General features: G+C 35.5%; 1 protein-coding gene across 1 annotated transcript in view; it reads left to right on the top strand.

Moving 5' to 3' along the window:
- ESF1 (ESF1, nucleolar pre-rRNA processing protein, homolog (S. cerevisiae)) overlaps positions 1-12,723 on the top strand; it is a 29,543-nt gene extending 16,820 nt beyond the window's left edge. Inside the window, exons 9-13 of the mRNA XM_010000180.1 lie at positions 4,664-4,785; positions 6,154-6,244; positions 10,787-10,854; positions 11,693-11,839; positions 12,418-12,723. Of these exons, the coding sequence (XP_009998482.1) occupies positions 4,664-4,785; positions 6,154-6,244; positions 10,787-10,854; positions 11,693-11,839; positions 12,418-12,714 (725 nt within the window). The 3' untranslated portion in view covers positions 12,715-12,723. The remainder of the gene's footprint in view (positions 1-4,663; positions 4,786-6,153; positions 6,245-10,786; positions 10,855-11,692; positions 11,840-12,417) is intronic.
- Positions 12,724-15,011: the final 2,288 nt, after the last annotated feature.

Raw genomic sequence — 15,011 nt, 5'->3', positions numbered from 1 at the left:
TAAATAAACCACAGTGCCAGCAAAAATAAATTAGATGTTGTTCCAAGTCTCTTTGGACTGTTACTTTTAGGCACAAAGTTTGTGTTATTTTTAAGCATCCATCTGTTTTCTTAATCATATCTGATTTGAGGAACAATTACTATGCATCCTTATCCAGCTTCCAAAGCTCCCTTTAGAAATTGAAGAGGGAGAATACCACAATTGTACTTCTTAATGACATGCAGTCTGTTTTTTGTGTAGGTTGGTTTTTTTATTTAATTTGACTTGAAAATTCTTCCTTTGGGAAGAGTGAGATGGTAAATATTTAGGTAGGCTTAAAGGAAACTTTAAAATTTGTTTTCATCAGAAGTAGAATGGCCAGCAATCATGTCTCTGAAAAGTGCATAGTGACCCCGAACTGTATGTTGTTACAGATGAAACAGAGCATAGAAATATTCATATGGAATATATCTCTCAATCTATAAAATTGCTTCATGTGTGCTCTTTCTGAGGCACTCTTACTTGACCTCCTGCAGCACAAAGCAGTGCGTGCTCAGTACTGGAGTTCTTCACACTTGACATCTTAGTTGCCAAGTGTGGTGGGTTTTTTTCAGGCAGTTATACTATGTTAGGAAAACTCTCTTAACTTTAGAGGTCTCTTATCTTCAAGGGTGACAAATTCTAATGTTAGCAGAATATTTCTGTCTGCCATTCCTTTTAGCTGTCTGCAACAAGGTGTTTCTTTTTTCTGATAAGACATTACATACAAGATGAAATTGCTCATTTAGATTTTCTGAGAATAGAGAAGTATCATCTTAGCTTCTAATAATTGTGACAATTGCATGGTGTTAAAATTCCCAACATTTTCGGAAATGTTTAGAGAAGTAAAAATTCTGATCTGCCCACTTTCCCTTGCTCCCACCAGTGTGAGAAGCAATATATTTAGGTTTCTTACAGCGTTTATCACACTTCAATCCTTTAGCTTAGGTATGATTTAGTTGTATGCTAATATAGATGATGTTTTCCCCCTCTTTTCCTGGCTCTTATTTGTGGAGGTTAACTAAGACACGTGATTAATTTCTTCTGAAAAAAACTGCTATTGATAAGGGTATAAATTAGCCTTTTCTATGGGCATTTAATAATTTTACCCAAATCAGACAATTCCTTTGCTCTTCTGCAATCAAAAGCCTTTTGACCACTTAAATACACTCTTAATTCTTGGGAAGTGGTCTGGACAGTAGTTTCTGAGCCATTCTAATCTGTGGAGAAACTCTAATTCCTTTCATGAGACTGCCAAATACCACAAGAAAGGGCTGTGTTTTCCTCTCAAGTCCTTCTGTGCCAGATGAATCAAATAATTCCATTTTCCAGGCAAATAAATCAGAAATCTTGTTACCTCCTTTGAGATTTTGGGTCTCTCTTTTTCTGGAGCTGTGACATACATTTTTTTTAATCCAGTATTTACTGTCTTCAGAGAGAATCTGCAAGGTTGCTACCTGACTAGTAATTTTTTCCACAAAAGTACTGCGAAGTAATATCCAAAGTAATAGTAGTTCAGTTTCTGGGAAGGTGATGACTCTGCTTGCATTGACTTTGGAGATGAAGAGGTGTACAGTTGGAAATAACTAAATATTTGTTCTTGCTATATGAGAGGGTTTCTAAGTGGCATGTTTTTAGGGAACCTATACAATATCCTTCCTTTATCCTGGCTCCTCATTTGTTTGCTGGTTTAGTACCCAATTTTTGTGTTTCTAACAGTTTGCCTCTTACTGTTTATTCTGGATTCTTTGCAGGAGTAGAAGGACATTTTATCTTCATTTTGCCGTACTCTTTTCTATCTATAAGGCATGATTTAATATTATTTTAGATCTTGTCTTAGCATTTCAGACATGTTGTAACCAGCTCTCTGGCCTCTGAATTATTTTTGGAGTGTAGACAAACACAAGTACAGGAATTGGTGCTTGCAGTTTTTCAGAAAATTGTGTTCTGCCTGCTTTTCTGAGGATGGGTAGAGCTGTCCATGAATCCTGCCCATTATTTCTATTTCCTAGTTACTGAGGAGAGCTGGAAGGTGGGACAAGGAGCAGAGATTGGCCAAATGAGAAGCCTGGGATTTGGGAGAAAGACTGTGATCTAGACTAGGACATCTGGAGAGGTCCAAGCAATGAAACTGGTATGGGGGATAGAAGGGACTGCTGAAGACTGACAATTAGAACAAATAGAATTGGGGAAGAGATGGCAAGTGTCAGACTTGGAGAGGGAAGCAGAAAAAGGATTCCTACATACTTCCAAGATCTATCAGTCATGTTGAAAAAGAGGAGAATTGCTATAGGATGTCTGACTCATTTGTTACTGAAATTAAAAAAAAAAAAACCAAAGTAAATGAAGCAAGGAATTGCAGGTAGGAGAAAAGTATTTAACTTCTCAGGTTGTTGCCTTCTGCTAGGAAAGTGAATTTGGTCTTTCTGCCACTGAATTCTGCACTAGTGTGTTGCAAAGCATGTGGGGAAGAACAGTTTCCCACAGTCAGTTAATCTCTTTACATCATGAAGTTTTGGTTTTGCAAGTGCCTGCCTTGCGAAGAAGGGGCTGAAAGTGTATAAGCTACATCTGAAGTCAGTAGTTATCCTCATAACGTGCAAGTGCTGTGTGATGTAAAGACATTTGAAAAAGCATTTCTGAAGTATATGGAATTTTTCATTGAAAAATGAAGATGGCTTTTTAATTCAGTGCTTATTCTGGTTTTAAACATTCTAGATGTAAAATGGGAATGCACTTTTCTTAAGGTGATATTCTTGCACCATTGAATACTGTAATAATACATCTTAGAGAAAACTCCATTCCATTTCTAGAGTAGGGTTTGATTCTGTTGGTGATTTTGCTATATGTTATTATGTTCCGCAACTTAGCTGTACGTTGAATGGTAACACAAAATACAGAGTAGTTAGTTCCATGTTCATGATCTGTAGATGAAATGGTTAAGATCCTCTGGAAAGGTAAAGTGTGATCATGTGATGAGAAACTATTGAAATGCATATTTGCAAAAAGGCTAAATTAAAGATTAGGACATACTTGTGCATGCAGCTTCAAGTGCTAGGTTTTCACACAATGGCAGTCTGTGTTAAATCATGGAATTTAATGCAAACCTAATTAACACATCTGAACTTGCTGTCTGATCCTGTTATGCTAGAATTATTTAGAAACAGATGTGTTGCACTTCTATTAAATTCCTTTTCTAAGTCCCTTGGAAAACTGTCATGCTCTGAAAGTAAAGAGGAAAATTCCTTCAGCAAAATATGTATCCACCTTTCCCAGCTGTTGGCAGGTCAGGAAACACAAACCTGAGGGCTTCTCTTATCCCATTCCTGCAGCAAAAGAATGTGGAAGAGATGCAGGTTTGAGTTAATGGTGTAATAGTTCCAGTTCCTCACCAAATGCAGTGAGAGAATGGTGCTCTTTGCCTTTGATCTTTCAGGTCATGTAGCTGCTCAATACAAACATTACTTTTGGTAACTTGGTGTGGCTAACCAAATAAGAGGATGGTTTATTTCTCTTGCTGCTTCTTTTTTTGATCTTGAGTTATTACAATTTGAACTGATAATCAGTGATAAGAGAAAGCATTCTTTCAATTATTTTTGTTTCTTTGAGAAGCTGATGTTTCAAGAAGTCTGTGCCCTTAATCTCTGCTTCCTGTTAACACATACTTTAAAAAAAATAAAATAATCTATTTCTTTAAGCATTGCATCTGAATCTAGATTTACTGTCATACAGGGTATTTTCCAATTTTATATTGTTTTCTGTTGTTAAAGCAGACTGGTACTAAGTAGCATTAAAGGCTTGATGACTTGAAAATAACTTGTCTAGTTTAACTTAATGCATGTCACGTTATGACATTAGTATATCATGAAAGAAATTCTTTTGAGTTTTTATTTATGGTTTTCTGTACTTTCTAGATAGGGGTTTATTTTTACTTTAAATTTATCCAAATAATAGCTTGTTGTTCTCTTCTACAATGAAGGCTGAAAAATACACTGGTCATGAGAGATACTGCAGCATTGTCATAGTATTATCAGAGAGGCAACGGTGCAATAGTGGAGATGCTACAAATAGCAACTTTAACATGTGATTCAGGCATACTGATACAGCAACAACCAGTTAATACCTCTTTGTGAAATGGAGAGCACCTGCTATAGAAGTTCAAGGATGAGATGACTATATTCTGATAGTGATTTAACATTTCAGAATGGTTGTCGAGTAACTTAATCTTTTGTACTTTGTTTTGCCATGCAGAAAAAATGGGAATGACCGAACCGTATTCTTAACTAATTACAGTAGGTTATATTAATTATAAGGTCTCTGTATAGGTCTGATATTTTTGTTGTGTTACTCTCCCTCCTAAAAAGTGTCACCTGTAGACTAATGTCTGGATAGAAGACCCTTTCTGAGGAGTAGCAAGATGTTGGGAATCAGATATCACATAAGCAAGCTCTTCTGATTCTTGTACAATTTATTACTGAAGGAATATTTTATTTGGGAAAAAACACCCTGTAAAATTATCTTACTTATAAATGCATCTTTTTAAGCAATATTTATGTTGCTTTCACAGACTTGTCAAAGAAAAATTAGATTTAAAAAAATAAATCAGATTAATCTCATTTCTTTAACTTGCTATTTTTTGTTCTAGGCCTCAAAGAAACTGCTGAAGAAATGGTTAAGAACAGGTTGGAAGGAAAGGATAACCTAACTCCATGGCAAAAATATCTGGAGAAGAAGAAAGAAAAACGAATTCTAAAGAAAAAGAGAAAGGTAATGTTTATAGTGGCCACTTGGTGGGGGAGTTCTTTATTTGTTTTCTTAAGTTGCTATTATTGTTTGTGTTGGCTAAACTAAATACAAAACTTATATACTTTCCAGTACTACTTTAATGTTTCCATGTGCAGGGGTTATTTGTTGGGAAAGACTGAGAGTGCCTTATCAAACTTGACAGAGCTAAAGATGTTCAGGGCACTACTGGTCATATGTATCTGCTTACACAAAATTTTCTTTGTCTGCTTGTGTTGCTTTAAAGATAAATGAGTCATAATAATAGTTGGTTTTTAATTTATATTTTTGAAAGCATTAGAAAGGGTCCATTTGCTACAGCATGCATGTCAGTTCAAAGTTGTTATGATGATGATAATTGTAGTTTTGGAAATTTTTGGCTTAAAATAATACAGGCTTGTTTCCCAAAGCTCTAGTGGCAAAGAATTATTAGCCATGAAGAACTATTCAAATTTCAAATTGCAAGAGCAAATTTGGGAAATAGTTGTGTGTATGAGTAACAAAATGGTCCTATAGTAATGTGAAAATTGCTGTTGCCTCATCTTTCCACACAGAGAAAGTAATTGTGGAGTAACTGACTCCTGGGGCAGTAATGTGCAGAAATAGGCAGAAAAATAAAATGTTTGTGCATATGCTAGGAAAAAAGCATGTGGCATACAGAATCTAGCTTCCCTAAAGTCTTAAATTACTCTGAATATAATTCATGTTGCAGAATAATGTTTTTAAAAGCAATCTCTGCAACTTGAGTTACACTGTGAGTTCCAGTTAGTCTTAACTGGCATTTGATGAGTAAGTTCTTAAACCGTAGAGAAAATGAGTGCTCTGAATAGAGTAGCACTGTTAGGTAGTATAACTTTTGTTAGTATATTCTTCAATCTGATTAATTAAGTCAAGGGGCAAAGTGTATGACACAGTGCTTCCAGTAGTAAAATTTGTTCTTTTAAATCCAAACTCAGTCTTGAATTTCAGAGCACAAAGTGAAACTCATTGCTGAAGTTTTTTTTCCCCAAGCAGAGTTGTTATGGAACATAAAGTAAGGACAACAATGCTGTGAGCCTGTAATTTGTTGGTATGGTAGCTATGGCATCACAGTTTGTGGGTACATCTAATAAAGATCATTGGAATACATAGGTGTCTCTTCTTCAAGTACACCAAAAGCTTTAAATCAGTGAAACAGATTTTAAATTGTTGATTTGTCTTTCCTAGCAATTTTTAGTATATTCTAGTTTCATGATGTTCAGCATGGAATATTTCAGTTTTCATCTTCATAGTTACTAACATAGAAGGAATATATAAACTACTGTTTAACTGAAATCAGATATTGATAGAAATAGTGTTTGTGCTTTGTGATAGGCTAATGCTGAGAGAGAACAAAGTGAAGATGAACTTCCATCTGATGTTGATCTCAATGACCCATATTTTGCTGAAGAACTTGAGAAAACAGGTGGGTCATGACAGGTGACTTCTGGAGTAAATCTGCCCTTTCTTTAAATAATGAGCTTTAGAAACAAGGTCAGGCTAGAGTAAATGCAGAGGTAGCCTGTTCAGAATGAAAAAAAGGAGGTGAAATAAATTTGCCTAAATTTGCACGTGCAATGTAGGGAAGATTTTCTCTTAGCTTTCATCAGAGCTCATTATTTTCCCAATTTCTGGTGATGGCTGTTAGAAACAAGCTGACCGTCAGCTCCCCTAGATAGTCCAGAGAAAAGAACTTCATAGCCTTCGAAGCCTGTTCCCTTTTATATAGAAGGAGCCAGATATCTATGGGTCTCCTTGAAGTTTGGGTCACTTACATAAATGTAAAATGTTTTTGCATCATAAACAAAATTGTCTTCCAGAAGAAATCCATTTTCTCTTCTCTTAGTCTGATAACACGTTTTTTCTGGTGTGCTCTGGCTGCCTAGAAACCCAAATAGTGAATTGTCATATTTTAGAAAACAACTTGTCCACTTTAGATGTTTAGGATAGCTTTTTTGCAAGCTTTTTAGTCTGATGTTTAATTGAGTTTTTGCTGCAGTAACAGCAAATTTATTATGAGTATGATTTTGTTGGTTAAAATTTTAAAGATAAGTGATAGTTATTAAGTGTGTGTTTCCTGGCTTTCCATTCTTTTGGGATTGAAAACATAAGGGTGGCTCATACTGCTGTATATTAAAAGAATTTTAAAAAAAAAAAAAAAAAAAAAGGAGTAAGAAAGCAAAGAAAAAGAAAATGGTAATAGTTTTACAAGTATCAGTCTGTTTTGGCTGTTTTTTTGAGTATAGCAGTGCAGATCCAAGTTCATTTAAAAGGATTAGATTACTTTCAATTTGATACCAATCAGGATTATGTCCTGGTTGTTTGAATCTTTTCTCAGGAGAAAGTAAATACTTAAAAAACAAAGCCTGGTCTTTCTTGCTTCTTAATGCACTTATGTATATGTCTTAATATTCTGAAGTACAGAAAAGTAGGGAGAGTCCATCCATGTTTTATGGAAAACACCATGATTTAAAGTGTTGTGCAGTGCTGTTTTCTGCCATGCTTTCTGGGTGAGTTGTGTATAGGTTCTTTCAGGACTCATTGTAAATATGCCATTCCTTCCACCACTTTTGTCTGGGTTTTTTTCCATAGGAGGATTATGTAGGTACTCCCATCATAATATTTGATGATTCAGCAATCCTTGTGAAATCTCTGAGAAAACATATTTTCTTCTGCATTATGTAAGAAACTCCTTGTGTCACAGAGGGGCTCAACAGAGAATGATTGTATCTGCAGATTCTTAAAGCTTCTTGTCCATAATATACAGGATAGGCTTTTAGTGTGAGTTGAATCTCTGGGGATAATAAAATAGACATAAAGGTTAAGAAAGTGAAGCCATCATCTGCAAGATTGCTGATAAGCTGCTAAGAAAGTGGAGGAAAACAGAATGTGGCTAGCCCTGGAGAAGTTTTAAAGGGAGAGTATAATGGTTGGCTGAAAGCCAGGTGACATTTTAATGATGATTACACAGCACAACTTTGTCTGGCTTTCACCAAGCTTACCCAGAACAGCCTATGTCTCATAGTTGGGGTTGTTTTTATGCACAGATGGCTTATCCAGTTGGGGAAAATGGGTTACAATCTTCTTTGAACTGGGCTGTATCTCTGCCAACTTTGTATTTAGGGTACAAGCAGCAATAACTTGAATGATCATAATATTTGTAAGCCTTCCACAATTCCCCTGAAAGACTGAAATTTCTCCCTTAAATTGACTGTCAGATGATCTTAGATAATGCCGAAAAAGCATATGGCAGGATACCTTTGCAGACTCTGGTGGAACAGTGCAGAAACTGCGAGGATGCAGTAGTGCTGTTTGGGTTTTGCCTTTGCTCCCATGCTGGACTCACTGTATTACTGCAGTATGTATGGGTCTCTTTTTTTAATTATTTTTTGACAAACTGAGGCAGTTGAAGGGAAGCAAGAGCGTCAAGAAATGTGAGACAAAGGGCCTAACGAATTTGAGTGCTGTGAAAGGAAAACTGGAAATTATTGGAAGTCTACTCAAGCATATATGCATCAGGTTTGTCTTTGTTCCTGTAAAGCAGGCAGTGATTCTTGCACCATGGATGCTTCATCCCGGGAGAGGCAAGGTAGAGCAAATTCTTTGTGCCTGCTATGCCCCAAGAGTGTCTGTGCAGGATGCAGGTGTGTGTAAATTAGCACTCCTGAATTTAAAACAGTGCTTGCTTTGCACAAAGTTTTCATGTGTGCATAATTCCTATGTGGTTTTTCAACAGTACCACAGGCTAAAATGTAAAACGCGGCATATAAATGAGCCTTGATGTTGCATTTCAGAAGCTTGATTCTAGTTTGATACTGTCAAGAAAAAACAATTTGCTACTTTTGTCTTACATTGATGCACATATTCTTTCAAAAAAATGCTGTAAACCTTCTCATTTTGTTTGGCCAGTTTCATTCTTACTTCATGTGTTTCTGTGAGATCTCAGAAAAGGTTCACGTAGGACAGAATGACTTTTGTAGCTTAAACTTGGAAGAGTAATAGCTGAATATAGCGTAATTGCTTTTTAAGATTGGTGCAATGTCCTGAATAGTTTCAGAATGGTTTAGACTTTTTAACATGGTTTCTATTGATCCTTGAGGGAAAGGGCTGCGTGTCTTTACACATGATTATAAATTCTGTCATTTCCAAACCCATTTGATGCCTTCTCAGGATTTAATTTACTATCTATTTAGGAATTGATGGCTTTTTAATAACGGAAGGTAGCAGGATGACTGTGGGGAGATAAAGTAACAGCAAAATCTGAGAATAGTTATAGAACCTGTACTTGAAAGATAAAGATCTTAGCTGTATTACTGATTCATTTACTGTCTGTGCAAGACTTCTGAGACTTGGTTCTTCTAGCTTCTGAGAAAGACAGATGAGAGGTCATCCGAGAGGAGAGTTTGGCAAAAAAATGTCTTGATGTCTGTGATGCTACTACATGCAGTGAAAGACAAGGGAAGGTGACTTGAGGAGCCCTTCTTTCAGGGATAGCTGGAAAGGCTAATAGATTTACTGATTTAACTTCTAGAATAATGGTCTCCAGTTTGAATCTGTGCCCTGTTTCCTTTTCTATAGCTTAGCCAGTTCTGGGAGGATACAAAAGACTTCAGAGTTGTTGAAGTCTTACGTAAGACGTGTATTTCTCCCTTCTATACATTAACATAAATTGTGTAGGTTAGGTAATAATATTGTATCTGAACCTGATTTTCCTGCACATTTTCTAGAACTATTATATCAAGAATTTAGTTCTTGAGCTGATGACATTGTGCATCTTGACACTTTCTCTTTTGGTGTTGGTTTATTTTCTTCTAAAAATCCATTTCCATCTTGGAATCCATTTAGAAATAGTCAAGATAGTCAAGGGAGAAAAAATGTTCTTCAAGAAATCTGTCCTGTTCCAGAGTATACTTTGGTGACACAATTTGACATTTTTCTGGCATGTTTATATTTCTAGTCTAACTACAAATCTGGCTTAACAAAATGGAGCCAAGTATCTTACTTAATAGTACCCCCAGTGGGCTGTAATAAATTGCCTGGGAATGTAATTCCAAGCTCAAAGGTCGAAGTATGTGGTTCAGGTCAGGAAGCCTTCTGCTTTTCCCGCTCCTTCTTGATTGAGGTCTAAAGGCATTCCAAAGAGAATAACCTGATTTCGTAGGGTTTATAAATGGGTCTGTTTTCATTAAAATGTATGTTTGACTAATGTCTTATTCTGTTATTATTCATTATGTCTGTCTAATCAGCACTGTGTATCTTAAGTAAATTCTGAGAGTCAGAAGGCTTCATCAGAAGCCTTCCATTCAGTCTGAACAGAATCAAACCTATTTTAATTCCCGTGAATCTGTTCAGGCTTTTTTTGCAAGGGTGTTTTTGCCCTACCGAGGCTAACAGTACAATGTGGTCCTTTAGCCTTGTAGGTAAGTTTTAAAAAATGTTTCTGACAGACTTGTATCCTGGATACAGAGAAGAGATACGCATTTACTTCTTATTCTAAAGTATTTACTACATTGTCTTCTTAAGTAGAAAGAATGAACAATTTGAGAACTGCCAGACACTTCAGTTACATTTATGAGTATATAAACTTATTTATCTTTAAAACTCCCTGGGAGTGGAGTAATGTCATATCTTTGCCTGCACTGTTGGGAAACTTTTCTCTACTGCTCTATGAAAAATACAGTAAACCCACTTTTTTTCACTGTTCATTTTATTGACTTGTTATGCCATGTGAATATTGCTGCCTTCTTAAATTGAACAAATATTCCATTATTTTTATTGCTTTGTTTAGGAGATTTTTATTGCATTAAGCCTAGCTGTTATTTCTTAACTTTTCAGCCTTTTTCCACATCTGATATTTAAGTATTGATTACAAGAAAATGAGATGCACTTAAAGGTTCTATTAATAGGTTAATTATACTCTCGTGCATAAGTTTGAATAAATGTGTGCATGTCCTACATTTGTCCTTAGGTTTAAAGAAGAAGTCAGAATCAGTTGAAAGTACCTCAGAAGATGAAGATGAAGTTGAAAAACAGAAGGTGAAGTGGTTTAAAATGTTAAGAATTACAGATGTTGTATTGCCTGAGTTATGCAAATATTTCTTATGTGTTTGTGGGCAGAACTACTGAATTCCATAGGATGGCAATAAAATAAAACTATAATTTTAACAGTGAACAAAAATTACCCAAGAACAATGGTAGATGCTTCAGGTGTTGATGTTTTAAGATAACTCCATGATATCCTGCTGGAAGATTATCGTTGAACACAGCTCATCAGAGTTAGGTAACACTGAAAGTAAAGGCACAGAAGCCATACTCGTTGACCTGATAATCCCTCCAGCTGTAAAGCTATCCCAGCTTGTTTGTGTGTTGGTCATTGCTGAATGTTTAGTTTTAACATCAGCATTGTATGAAATGTTTGTGTGTTCAGACCTTGTCCTGTGGACTTTTAGCCTTGAAAATTGAATGGTTTGGTATACATGTTTGCTTTTCATTCTTTCGTAGTACAAGTGAACAAAATAAATGTATTAAATGCACATATGTTAGTTTTTATTTTGCTGTATAAATATCAATATAAAATTTGATCCATTAATTATTTCTAAGTTGTGGTGTAGTTTTCAGATTAGATGGTTAGTACGTTTGAAAGTATTTGTGTTTATTTTACATCTAATAAAAAGGAAATAATCTGTTGTATTTAATATTAAACCTCAAAATGTTAACAGAATGTTGTTGTGGACGAAATCATACTGCCCTGAAAGGCCTGTTTTAACTCATTTATATGTATATAGACCCACACAGACGTCAATAATGAGATGCTGTATTTTTTACAAAATTCATTAATTTCATTGTGTACATGGACTTTCTTATTTTGTAACAGGCTGAAATGGCCCTACTTCTGATGGATGATGATGATGATACCAGAAAACATTTTAATTATAAAAAGATTGTAGAACAACAGAATTTGAGCAAGAAGAAGAAGAAACTCTTAATGAAAAAGAAAGAATTACTAGAAGATGACTTCCAGGTAATGGTGGACTCCTGGTTTTTAGCTCAGCTAGAACCTTGGTAATACCAGATATTTTCAGGACAAAGTTGGTGCTCTCATCTCTTTTTCCTCCCTTGCTTTATCGGAAGGAGAACAACCTAGATCTAGCTTTTTAGAGAGTTACTAGCTGTTTTCAAAATACAAGAAATAATCTGATAAAAGGTTGAAGAGGGACATAATCAAACGTTGTGTAAGATAACAAGACATTTTTTATCCAAGACCTTGTACAACTCACTGCCCAAAATACTAATTGGTATATTTGTTCTAATTATCCACTGCTTCTTTCATCCTGGTCAGTTCTCAACAACAGACTTTTCCTTGATCTGCCAGTAGAGGCATATCCAAGGTTCTACAAGTGGTTGCTTGTCTGTTGTAGCAATAGTGTCTGCTGGCTCTCTACCTCACACTCACTGGGATTTTGTGACTGGAGCAGTTCCAGGAATTGTGAGCAATCTCATGAGCTACGATTCCTTAAGCAGCTCATATTTTATTATGTTTAAAAGTTGGCTGTCATGGGTCAAGGTTACTTTAAATAAATGCTCTTTTTCTGCCTTCAGGTAAATGTTGCTGATACAAGATTCCAAGCCATGTTCACGTCTCCTCTGTTTAATTTGGATCCTTCAGATCCTAATTTCAAGAAGACAAAAGCTGTAGAAAAGATTTTGGAAGAAAAAGCTCGCCGAAGAGAAGAGGAGCAAGATCTTAGGGAAGCAAGCAAGGGGCAGGAGAACAAGATGCCAAAGAAAGGAGAAGTTCCTAAGAAGGCCATAGATCCTGCCTTGTCAATGCTAATAAAATCTGTCAAAAATAAAACTGAAGAGTTTCAGGCAAGGAAAAAGCAGAAATTCAAATAACTGAACTTTGGTTTTATTTACATTTTACTTTAGTCTCAGTTGTTATAACTGGTGACATTGATTAGAGTTACTACAGACTCCTCTTATTCCTACCCATTTAAAATTTCCCCAAAAGCCACCTAATCCTGGTGGTGAGTTTTGAAATAACTAGAGTACTAATTGTTGTTTCTTTCTGCTACAATAAATACTGTTCTGTACAATTCCTGAAAAGCTACACCTTGAAAACCCATAGGCAGGGAATTAATGATTTTGGGGAAGTTTGGTTTGTATCATGCTGTGTCTTAAAGATAATAGAAGTGCTGAGGATGGCTACAAAGTTAGTGATGATTATGGTTGTATTTATAAATAAAAAAACACTTCTGCAAAGGTTTAGAGCTGAGACTAAATAGTCTTAATTTGTATAATTGCACAGAAGTCTCTAAAGTGTATCTGTATTGATAAGGAATATTACTTAAAATTGAATAAATTTTGTATACAGGGGGTTTTATATATTTTTTAAATTTTCAATAATGCTTCATTAATTTCTCCTTTAAATATTTGAAGACTTCCAGGGTAATACAATATAATATAAGAAAATTGCCATTTAGAAGTGTTTCATTACTCTATATTGGAAATAAATTGTTTAATTTGGCCCAGCAGAATTTTGGGCACTTAGCTGTGTTTTATTCTCCTGTGCCTAAATGCAACTATGGTCAAAATTGAACTTTATCCTATAAATACTGTATTCCCATTAATACAGTTCCATTTGTAAATCTTCCAGCATTGTATATATTTTTTTTAAAAAGTAAAAGGTGGATATAGATTATGTAATTTTAGAAATCCTATTGTTTGGCCAGTTTAATTTTAGTGTCTGTGATGAAGGTATCAACAGCACAGGGAAAATACAGTAGGTAGAAATGATCTTTCTACCCTGGAGTGTGGGAATTGATTTCTCTAAAGTTTTGGTTTGTTCTGGGTTTTGGTTTGTTTGGCTTGGCTTTTTTTTTTAAGTGTTCACTATATTAGTTCTGATGAAAATAAAACATTGTATTAAAGAACAAAACCATTAGAAACAGGAACCTGAAAAGTAATTTGTAATTGTAAAGAAACATTTGTTAATTTCTAAGACATTCTACTACTTTCAACAACAAAAATATTAAAAGCAGTTAGAAACTAGACAACAAAACTAGTGTTTATATGAAGTAAATATATACCAATATGCAAAGGAGAGCGAGTGAGATTTAGCTCGAGAGGCTAGATATCAAAGGCCAAACCAAAGTAATTAAGGGACACAATATAGAAATGCAGCTGGAGATGGTTTTTGCAGGAGTGCTTTGTAATGCTGTGCCTGAAAAATACTTGCAGACCTTGAATGTCTTAAATTAATTGTTCATCGTGAGCATTTGAACATCCTTAGGTTAACTTTCAGGTATGAAAAAGAAAAAGTAAGTTGAGACATTAGTGTCTCTCTTGTACACGTAAATTTGATTCAGCTGCCATGCTGCTGTAGCCTGTAAAGCAATATGGCAGGACCCATCAAACCTGTTTTTTAGCTTGAACTGACCAACTGTGATGGAGAAGAAGAAAATCTGTCCCACTGGAAGCGGTGGGAAACTTCTGAACATGGATGTACAGTGGGGAACAGCATAATAATATTCAGCAAGATATGAATTTACAAAGAAAGGTGCTTTGGGAAATAGAATTTTCCACCAAGAAAAGTGTCCCTGCATCAAGCAGGAGAGCCAGTGGTTACTGCTTAAGAAAATGTTAAGTGTCATACAAAAGTGATAAAAGTGTACATATATGCATCTGATACAGACAGTGGGTAAGGAGACAAGCTTCTCCCATAATGAAAGATCATATTGTATAGTAAAATTTGCAGCATGGAATGCAAAGTACTTGTCTTCAATGCAGCTTCTTAAGACCAGCATGTTACATGATTTCCAGGCACAAGAGCATGACACCAAGCTGAAAGGAAAACATGTAGATATAATATGTATTTGCACAGATTTCTTCTATGTGTGAGTCATTGTATGGCTTGCTTATTGGAGGCATATGAAATGTCCTAGGGACAGTAGCTTGAACTGAATGAGATTTAGAGACTGGATATAATGTTAGTGGTGATGGAAGGGCAAGCATTTATGTTTATGTATAAAGATTGTGGAAAAATGAACAGCTAAGAACAAAAGCAAACAGCCTGTACAGGAACACAAGTCAAATGTAGGATCCAGCAAGCCCAGTGGTCTCTGACAGTTGCTGGTAACAGGAGATATTAATGGTGCACTTATGATATTACACCTCGTCGATGGGGAAATGGG

The sequence above is a fragment of the Chaetura pelagica genome, unplaced genomic scaffold (genome assembly GCF_000747805.2).
Source record: "Chaetura pelagica isolate M959 unplaced genomic scaffold, ChaPel_1.0 scaffold336, whole genome shotgun sequence".
Lineage (NCBI taxonomy): Eukaryota > Metazoa > Chordata > Aves > Apodiformes > Apodidae > Chaetura > Chaetura pelagica.
The sequence above is the reverse complement of the archived record's forward strand: the minus strand, read 5'-3'. Positions and strand labels throughout refer to the sequence as shown.